The 11,123-nt window shown below is 29.8% G+C and overlaps 1 protein-coding gene across 1 annotated transcript; it reads left to right on the forward strand.

Moving 5' to 3' along the window:
• The first annotated feature begins 4,609 nt into the window (after positions 1–4,609).
• LOC119677484 (trypsin alpha) lies at positions 4,610–5,462 on the forward strand. Its single transcript, XM_038088845.1, has one exon. It carries the CDS (start codon positions 4,648–4,650, stop codon positions 5,416–5,418), a length of 771 nt encoding a protein of 256 aa, XP_037944773.1. The 5' UTR covers positions 4,610–4,647; the 3' UTR covers positions 5,419–5,462.
• The last annotated feature ends 5,661 nt before the right edge of the window (positions 5,463–11,123 follow it).

Here is an 11,123-nt window from a genome sequence, read left to right on the forward strand (position 1 = left end):
TCCAACGATGCTTACTGTAAATAAAATTTATCAAATAAATTATGTACCTATATAGCACGAACGTTCTGATTGATCTATGTGTGTGTGCTGACATTAAAAATCGCAATGTCTGAATTTAAATCCCAAAGTCTGGGTAAAAAAACATGCTTTAAAAACTGTTGAAAAATTTCTAGCTTGTTCTAATTCAGAAATGGAGTTTGAGATCCCAAAGTCTGGTCAGAAAACATGCTTTCAAAAATGGAAAAATAAAATTCTAGCTTATGCCTCAGAAATTGAGTTTCAAGTCCTTTTTAAATTCGCAAAAAAAAAATGTTGAACATCCTATATGACGTCTACAAAGAACTTCAGCTCCATATGGTATCGCTAAGGAACAATAGAGAAACTTACGACATTAACCGACCGTAACTTATATAGTATGTTCATTAGGGTGGCCGTAATATGTATGGGGGCAAAAAAATGTGTTCGAATTCTAGATGCCACCCCCTAAATTTATTCGAATACTCTAAAAACTACTAAATGTAAAGTTTTAGACTAATCGGATAATGTATAGAGGTCGCTCATCGACCTTAAACTTCGGAAAAATGCCACTTTTCACTTTTTTCAAATTTCTTCGCTCCCATCTCGCGTATTTTTCACCTTTGACTATTTGTACCAAATTAATATTATTCTTTAACATATTAGCTTTCAAATAAGGTAAAAATCAATCAATTTCGTCCACAATTAATTAAATTATTACTAAAATAAGAAATCATAGTCGACGTTTATTCAAGCTTTCAAGAGCAGCATAAATATGGGAGTAAATACGAGTACGTATGAGCGAAAGTACAGTTTCTTGGACACAAAATGGTACAATATAATATTTGAAGACAATCAAATACTTCCTCACTATATATAATTGTCCACACTTGATTTGAATAATATGCATAAAATAGATTAATAAATATAATAAAAGGAAAGGAGTCCTTAAGTAAACAAAAGAAATTCTCTTAGGTGTTAAGGATGAAATAACAACTTTTTGTTACAAAGAACTACAAAAATTAATTTGCAGAGATGACTATAAAGAACTATTGGAACTAGTTATCATCTCTTTGGGCGAAAGTTTATCACCAATATTCCGTGACCCTGGACCAATGCACCATGCTCGTTGGATGTCCAATCCTCTTTACTGTTTAAAGATATATTTATTGCGAAATGAGTTCTCATTGTTATCTTTCGAAGAGCAAAAGCTAAAAGAAATCTGTTTGTTCATAATACATGTTTACGTAAAATATTGGTTCAAATGTGTTATAGCATCAGAAGCAGCTTACCAAGATTTTTGTTTTATAAAAGAAATGTAAAATTATAGATGTATTGATAAGACAATATCTGAGACTCATATTAAGAAGATGTGTAACCATTTATGGTATTTATCCGATGAATGCATTGGTCTATCATTTTTCATGACAACATTCCAATTAAAATTAAAAAAAGAATGGCAGATAAGTTAAAAAAAATTATATCAATGAATGTTGAAGTAGATAGTGATGATAACAATGAAAGCCACGACAATGTGGACGATATTAAAAAAGACGACGAAATCCGTCTTTTGAAGACGGAGAATGTAACCAATTTTTTATCGAAATCACTAGAGGATTTTGTGACAGCCAATACCATTAACTCTTTTAAGCGATTCAATATATCTACAGATTTCTTGAACCTAGAACCAGAAAAATGAAACCAACATACAGATTATGTACACGCGTTAAAAATTGTTCACAGTATAAGACCTGTTAATGATACGGCAGAGCGAGGAGTAAAACTTTTCGAAGAATTTAATAGAGTCCTTGGTAAAAATGAGCAAGATAAACAATATTTATTGCAAGTAATAACAGATTATAGAAAGACTTTTAAAATGTATACTAAAATAATTCTGTCAAATAATAAATAAATTTAATATTTTTTTAAATAAATTACTTAAGGACTCCTTTCCTTTTATTATATTTATTAATCTATTTTATGCATATTATTCAAATCAAGTGTGGACAATTATATATAGTGAGGAAGTATTTGATTCTCTTCAAATATTATATTGTACCATTTTGTGTCCAAGAAACTGTACTTTCGCTCATACGTACTCATATTTACTCCCATATTTATGCTGCTCTTGAAAGCTTGAATAAACGTCGACTATGATTTCTTATTTTAGTAATAATTTAATTAATTGTGGACGAAATTGATTGATTTTTACCTTATATGAAAGCTAATATGTTAAAGAATAATATTAATTTGGTACAAATAGTCAAAGGTGAAAAATACGCGAGATGGGAGCGAAGAAATTTGAAAAAAGTGAAAAGTGGCATTTTTCCGAAGTTTAAGGTCGATGAGCGACCTCTAAACATTATCCGATTAGTCTAAAACTTTACATTTAGTAGTTTTTTGAGTATTCGAATAAATTTAGGGGGTGGCATCTAGAATTTGAACACATTCGTAAATAACGGCCACCCTAATGTTCATATATTGTTTATATATAAAAAAACTTAAAAGAACTACAGAATTGTGTATTAATATAAATATTTTTGTTATAAATGAAGTCTCTTCCTTCTCTGGTGAAATTTTTTATTGTTGTTGAAATTAATAAGAATTAAAACGAGATTAATAAGTAAATAGGTAGATGCTAGTAAGTATACTCGTTTTATAAAAAAATAATAATTTTATATATATTTTTTCTATAATTGGTATTGTAATTATCTATATTATATGTATTATGATATTATTATTATAAAAACAGTTCATATCTTTGTTTTTCCCTATCATGTATTTTATAATTATCTATATACCTATATTTTAATATTATTATTGAAATAATTTTATTACAGGAATTGAAAGTCATCTATTTATGCTTATTCAATTACCCCCAAAAAAATAGGATTCAAATAATAATTTGTTGTTAATAGACTTGTTTCTTGTATTGTTCGGGACATTTGTTTAGAAAAGAAAATGTGAAATTCTGCAGTGTTAGGTAGGTAGAAAAGTAAGTGAAGAGTATATAGTGTATGGGGATGCTCTTCCTTCTTAATTAGTTAAGAAATCCGTTTTAATTTAGCAGGATAGAATATTAGAATTAGCTGGACTTGTTGATAAATACAAATAGCTGGCCAACACTAATGTTGGAAATATCGCCGAGTGTATTAAAGAATTGGGCACCCAAAAGTTTAAGCATGATTCTGTACAAACATGGACATGGACACAGCATATGCTTCGGTATCTCCTTTTCGAGCGTTGGTAGATATGCACGGATGGATGGCATGAAGTCAGATCGAGCCTGACTTCATGCCATCCTATAGTCCAGTGTCCCGTTACGACACATATTATTTCAGATACTTCCGATTTACTTATATGTATTAAGTAGGAGGTTGTACATTTGAAGTATAAGAGTCATGATGATATATTAACTTGCTACGCTATTTGTAACTTTTTTTTATTTTCTCTTACGTTTATTTTTTTTTTTACAATTTAAGCTACTTAAATCACTTTCTTCAAATCTGGTGTATGACCTTTCTATTAGGACCTTTTGTTTATTTCTTTATATGTGCTCATAGAAAGTAAAATTGATTTCTTTAATTTTTAAATGAAACTCTATAATATTTTCAGACGCATATAGATCACAGATACTTTCTTCTTAGATAAGGGAAAAGTATGTGGAAAAAGCTTTAACAATCATTTAGATTTACACCATCCATTTGCAATAATGAACTTGAACACTTGTACTAAACTAGCTGTATTCGGATTTTGCAATTTCTTTAAATAAAAGTCTCCGATTATGTCAATATTTCATATATTAAGAACAAAAAAAAAGAGTCCACTGAACATTATAAAACTTATAGTTATATTAAGTGCTACTATCATAGCTAGGATAGCATACTAAAATTAGCTGGTCTTTTTGATAGCTGGCCAATGCTAATATCAAGGTAATAAGAAGGATTGATATGTATTTTTTATCATTCTAAGCAAGTTCATTTTTTCTGACTATACTAATTAAATAAAAATTCTATTTAATACATATTAAATTTAATTTACAATAATTTATTATCTTCAACATTTTATTGTTGACATTTATTGTCTAACTTACCCCTTAGCCACGCCACTGTTAAGGTTTTATAAGGTTGATAGATAATTTATAAAATAGAATGGAGGATAAATTTCATACTCATAAATTCTCGTAAATCCAATATAGACCTGTGAAGGACATTAAGAAGTAAATCAACATGCTTTAATTGTAAGAATTGTAAAAATTGTAAAATTTTTACCATTGACCTATAAATATTCTAATAAACTCTCTGAAAATTATAAATAATATTTTTGAAGCATAATTTAAAATCAATAACTTAAAGCAAAATAGAAAAAAATTAATAATACATTGATTAAGTGATAAGAATGTTAAGATTTAGACTTAAAATCACAACAACAGCCACTTGAAGCACGCAACTATCGAACTTGGTGTAAAGACTTATCTTTTTAGAGGCACACGTAATTTCCATAAAAAAGTATTTATGTACGTATATTATTTATTATAAGACCCAAAAATATTATCTTAAAAACAAAATTTAGTATAAAAAGTCTTACAGTTCTAGACAAAATTATCAGTGTGTTTTGCATTGCTAAAGCAACATGTTGAAGTTTGTGATTCTTTTGTCAGTAATTGCTTGCGCTCTAGGAGCTGCCGTTCCAGAGGGCTTGCTGCCACAGTTAGATGGACGTATTGTTGGTGGTAGCGCGACTACCATCAGTTCTTTTCCATGGCAAATCTCATTACAACGTAGTGGATCTCACTCATGCGGTGGTTCAATTTATAGCAGTAACATTATTGTCACTGCTGCTCACTGTTTGCAAAGTGTTTCTGCCTCCGTATTGCAAGTTAGAGCTGGTTCCACATACTGGAATAGTGGTGGTGTTGTCAGTAAAGTAGCTGCTTTTAAGAATCACGAAGGTTATAATGCAAACACTATGGTTAATGATATTGCCGTAATTCGTCTGAGCTCTTCATTATCATTGAGCAGTACTATTAAGACAATTGGATTGGCCACTACCGCTCCAGCAAATGGCGCCTCTGCTGTTGTTTCCGGTTGGGGTACACTTTCGTCCGGATCTTCAAGCATTCCAACAACCTTGCAATACGTTAATGTGAACATTGTTAGTCAATCTGCCTGTGCTTCTTCGACTTATGGTTATGGTTCATCTATAAAATCAACTATGATCTGTGCTTATACTGTTGGTAAAGATGCTTGCCAAGGAGATTCTGGTGGTCCATTGGTATCTGGTGGTAATTTGGTTGGTGTGGTTTCTTGGGGCTATGGATGTGCATACACAAATTATCCAGGTGTTTATGCTGATGTTGCTGTCCTCCGTACATGGGTCGTTAATACTGCTAAAACTGTTTAATATTTTTTAAAGTTAAAAAAATAAAAGAACATTTTAGAAATTAATCAACTAAATTTTTTTTGGTAATACAATACAATTTATATGTTCACATATAGATCCGAAATAAATTTCGCAATGCATCATAAGATATTTAGAAACTAATGAAGTGCCCATTAAAACTTCTTTATGTATTATATAAAAAGTTTTAATGGAAAATAATGATTAAAAACGATTAATTATCCAAATAGAACCTATTTTTTTGGCAATCTTCTGCTATCAGATAGAACCATTAATCCTTTGTTGTAGATTTTTGGTTAATGTTAAAAAAATCCAACCCCGCATGATCTGTGCTGCAGCTACTGGTAAAGATTCTTGCTAAGGTGATTCTGGCAATCCATTAGTATATAATAATGTTTTAGTAGGTGTAATATCTTGGGGCTATGGATATGGATATGCAAATAATCCAGGTGTTCACGCTGGCGTTGCAGCTTAACGTGGTTAGGTTATTGCTAATGTTTAAACATTTCTATGATGCTACAATTACATACTACAAGGAACAAGGAATAAGGAACTCTTAACATTGTTTTAATTAATTAGTTTTAAGTTATTGTGAAAGTAAAATATTAACATTCATTCTTTGAATACAAAGGGTTAGTTAATATATATTCATATATAAAAATCTGGATGTCATTGAACAAAATGAATATATAGATTATTTTGAATAGAGTAAGCGCTATTACTTTACTTTTATTTTATAGAAAACTAATGACGATTATAATAAATAACTTTAAGATAAAGAAGAATGAATATTAATAAATCAAGGGACATAATGGTTTTGCAATTATGCTTATGCATTGGACATGGGTGGAGAACACATGCTTGTTTTTAATTTCGGATTATAGTAAGAAGTATACACATGAACGATGAATATTGCACAGTGAAATGAAGGACTATTAAGAGGAAATTTCTTATTTTTTAGATATCATAGAACACATAAAACGTCTTTTTGATTGATTTTTTGATCACAGAGCATAATGACTTTTATGACACAGGTATGGCTTTTAGTTCCATACTAAGAATTTCCTTTTACCGATTCAATCCACTCAAAACACTTACCACGAAGGGGCAGTTTGAGTTTCGGGAACAGAAACGTTTGCTACATACCATGGAGCGTTTAACTTATTTCGTGGAATTTTACTACGAAGTGGTTGCCGTAGGTCCAAACTAGTTTTAACAGATTTATAAATAAAAGTAGCTTATTTTCTAAGGATGCGGAAAGCATTACGTTCAGTAACCAAAACATGCCACGGAATTTAATTCCAAGGGGGTTTCTTTTAAAATCCCTTGAGTGTTTTCTATATGTTTTCCCTGTAAGATATCTATCCAAGAGCGTGGGTAGGTATTTTGCTGTGTTTCATAGCGGAATAAGTACATATATTGTTTAGTTTTAGAATAGGTGTCTCTTCTTATGGTGAATTTAAGTTAATAGATTTACATTCATTACCTTTTTTATGTGTCAATGTTTCAACCAATTTGATATTTAATCAAGACTCAAAGTGTAGCAGAGTGTAGTTGTATTTGCCAGGATTTATCTATCGTCTGCAGAATATGATGTGTATAAAATGGCACCTTACATAAATCTAACTTTTTTACCAAGAATATAATTAGTTTTCCTTTCAGCAAAACGGTAAAGACCCAAACACTTACAACTGTCAGTTACAACATATTTAATGGTTGATATATATTTAAATCTTATCAGACACACAATTTCTGATCACGAAATTTGTCTCCTTTCTCTAGGTGGAGTGTGATTGACGATGGAATAAAAGGGTCGATAATTGTCACACGTAAGGCTTAACTGGATCTTGGGGAGTAGTAGCGTTTTTGTTTTGATGATGAACCGAACCACAAAGGCTCGCCTCCCTTATTGTGTCGGTATCAAATCATGGCCTATTAGCAATGTTGATCAGGTGCGTCATGGTACAATGTCCCGAATCATATCATGTATGATGGTGATGGCATCTTCATGGTGATGTTATCGATATACGCAAACACAAAGTCGAGATTGTTGCTGTTACTGCTGTTATTATTATTCCTGCTAAAGTTACATTCATTGTTCTTGTTGTTGCTATTGCTGCCATTGCATTTGAAGAGTATAAGCACCACAGGTATACAATATCATGTAGAATATATAATATTGGTGTATGTTAAAAAATATATATGCTCGGACAATTTCAGCACATTAATTTAAAAGATGATTTAATCAGTGTAATTTATTACCATAGGTTGGAAGGAAGTCCAGTCTACATTTTGAAAAGCTGCTAATAATTATAGTACTATATCACAATTTACTATCTTACTGTTCTATTTGTGGAAGATTTTATGAATGTGTTTTTTGTTTCTAATATCTTGAAAATAAAATAATTTAGTCAAATTGTCTGATTGCAAAATATTTTTATGCAAAATTGATAATGAAAAAATTTTAATCGCATTTAATAGAAAAGTTAGAGTTATTGCACGTAAGTGCCTGATCGAATCTTATCTAAAAATATTTTTGAATATGATCAAAACAAATTGTCCGTTTGAAATTGTCAGTTTTTCATATCGAATATATAAATATTCCATACAATATAAATATTTATATTTAAATAAGTCCAAATATTTAACTGAAGTATGCTTAAAATATACTTATTGAGAATTAATTGACATATGTTTTAATGTCAGAACTACATATTTGTATCGTAGTTATACATATAACATATATATGTATATGTTTTATATCAAAGACATTTTTTGCATCAATAATTAATTTTGGTATAAATATTCCAAATAAAGTTTATTTGACATAAATTGGAATATCCTTGAATCTGAGTAATTGGTTTATATAGAAAATATATTCATAGAAATCACATACAAATTTAAATGACAGGAAAAGCAGAAGATAAATAGACAGGATCAGTAGTTTCTTTTAGCCAATTAACTTGAAATCACATATATATGGGATTTGTTCCTAGACTCCTTCTTGAATACATTATGTTCTCACTAATCTTTAATTTTTATTAGTACATTCGGTTAATAATAGTTTTATAGAGCATACATATTTCGTGTAGTTGTTCTCAGAATTGAACAAATGTGCACCAAATGCAAAATATTGCACTTACATAAAAGAAATTTTAAAATCCAAAACAACTTCAGGCAACAAATAAGGATTAGTATCTATACTCGAACATACAACTTCAAATATGGTAACAAAAGAAACCATAGGTGTGTAAGAGTATGTGAACTAAACGCTTACCGGTTTAACACACTCAAAAAATGCTTTCTAGCAAAACGTAGAAAAAATGATTAGAAAGAAACTTTCTTTCCATTCTTAAAGATTGAAAAAACTAGTCCAGCACTATACATTCCGCACCTAGTGTGATTTGTGTCTGTTCCCTGAAGTAAGACGAATTAAAGGAAGTGTTTTCGGCAAAAATGAGTGAGTAATTAGTGCAATTAATCTTGAAGTTACATACCTAAAAAATCCGATTTTCTGAAATTATATTTCCCGAAAATATATATAGAATTAAACTTATTTTAAAAAAATAAAAATAAAATTATTGTTAAAAAATTAAAACTAGTTTTTCAACTTATTTTTGTAGCCAATTAAGCGAACTTTTGTTAGTCCCCCCGTGTCAGACAGTTCTTAACTATCTAATTAGTAGAGTAGACTATTAATATAAACAAAAAAAATACGGAATAACTTTTTTAAAAATTTCACCGTTTAATATTTAATTTTTATTTGCAAATCCCACAAAAGTTTTATATGATATCGTTGCATAGTTTTAGGTGCATATGTACTTCATTTATAAAAATGTAATTTAATGTCCTTAAATTGCCAGCAAATGATCACATATAATTTATTGGATAAGAGTGAATCTTGTATGTACTAATCCAGTTTTACTGATTACTCTTAATATGGGTACAAGTTAATAATAATTTCTGAACAAAACATTTTTTTACTATCTAATTTGGTATGATTCCCAAAATACATTTGGAATTACGATTGGCTTATTAACATGTTAAAATATATTGTAGTTTTAAACTAGTAATGCTTCTTCTTTGCCATTAAGCTATGAAGAATATGAATATTGGTTAGTTTAGTAAACAGGAAACATCACTGATTAAAACTTCCGACCTAATAGTATGTTTCCACTGGCTTCATTAGACCAGTTAACTTCATTGATATTAGATTATTAGCGTTAAGATTATTTCTTATCGGTTCGTACATTGTATGGGATTGGGTGTACGAATGCCAAAAAAGCAGACAAATGTGCGAAGTATATGATAAAGAAATTTACAAAATCAGATACAGGAAATAGATGTCAATCTACTTCCTCTACACTTTACATTTTAAAGTTTATTATTTCAAAATCGTAATATTATTGCTATTAACATATGACTTTGTTAAATATTTTACAGTGGTTCTATACAGAAATCTGCAGTTTTCCGATATTCTGTATTTGCTTCTAAAACTATTATTTTTTTTATAAATTTATACAATACTAATTAAACTTTCTACAACTATTAAGACTTTGTCAGAACTGCTGATAATATTGATTAATAACATCAAAGATGCTATACGCGGCGAATTAAAAAAGTTAAGTTTTGACATTTTAACGATTATTTAAGCATGCTATTTGACAATCGAGACCCTAATTGAACTAATTGGACTAATTAAAGACTATCAAAAAATGTGAAATGTAATTACGGTTCTAGCTTTAAACCATTATAGTTCGGTATAGTTCAAAAAGTCCTAAAAGGAGAAAGCATATTTGATATATTGAGAATATACATATACTATACATATTCTGTAACTCCAACTTCTATAACTCAAATTTTCTATAACTCAAACTAAAAATATTGTCAATAAGTCGGATTTTTGTTTTAAGTATAAATTCATTTTGGTGTTAAAGGAAGTCCCTTTTTCCAAACCAAATATTTAATTTTTTCTTTTTTATGTTACTCCTTTGTGCAAATATCAGTCGCTGGCCAATTTTCAACATGAGACGAACTAGACTACATTCCCTTAGTTTTCTTGAATAACATTGTTAAAGACCGTGAAGACAGATTTATAAAGCGTAGTTTAAAAAAATAAAATAACTTCAAATGCTATTCTTAATGATTATATTGAGCTTGACAATGAAATTTGTGCATAAAGTTTTTCTACAGTTCGACAATATTATTGAGCATTATAGCTCTGACTTAGTGGATCCGATTATAAGCGCAACGGAAAGTGATGATGAGGGTTCGGTGGATGAAATTGTACATTAGCCTTCCACAAATGAAGTAGAAAACTCATTCAAAATTCTGAATTTTTATTTGCAAATGTATGATACATTTTATTTTTCTACATAATCACCTTTTAGCTCGATACATTTAGTCCAGCGTTTTTCTAATTTTCTAATTCCATCCAAAAATAATAGGTTTTTACAAAGCTCTTAAAATACGCGTTTGTTTCGGTAATGACTTCTTCATTCGACTCAAATCTCTTACCGAAATGGCTGTTGTTTAGGTTTGGAAACAGAAAATAGTCGCAGTTGGCTAAATCTGGAGAATATGCTGGATGGGGTAGATGTTTGTATCCCAATTCGTGGATTTTAGCCACGAATGCTTAATCAGCATACGAAATTCACTTTTTTCCATTTTCTTAAAAATTCACGAGGTTGTCTGCTTTGAACGGCTCA

The sequence above is a fragment of the Teleopsis dalmanni genome, chromosome 2 (assembly GCF_002237135.1).
Source record: "Teleopsis dalmanni isolate 2A chromosome 2, ASM223713v2, whole genome shotgun sequence".
Taxonomy (NCBI): domain Eukaryota; kingdom Metazoa; phylum Arthropoda; class Insecta; order Diptera; family Diopsidae; genus Teleopsis; species Teleopsis dalmanni.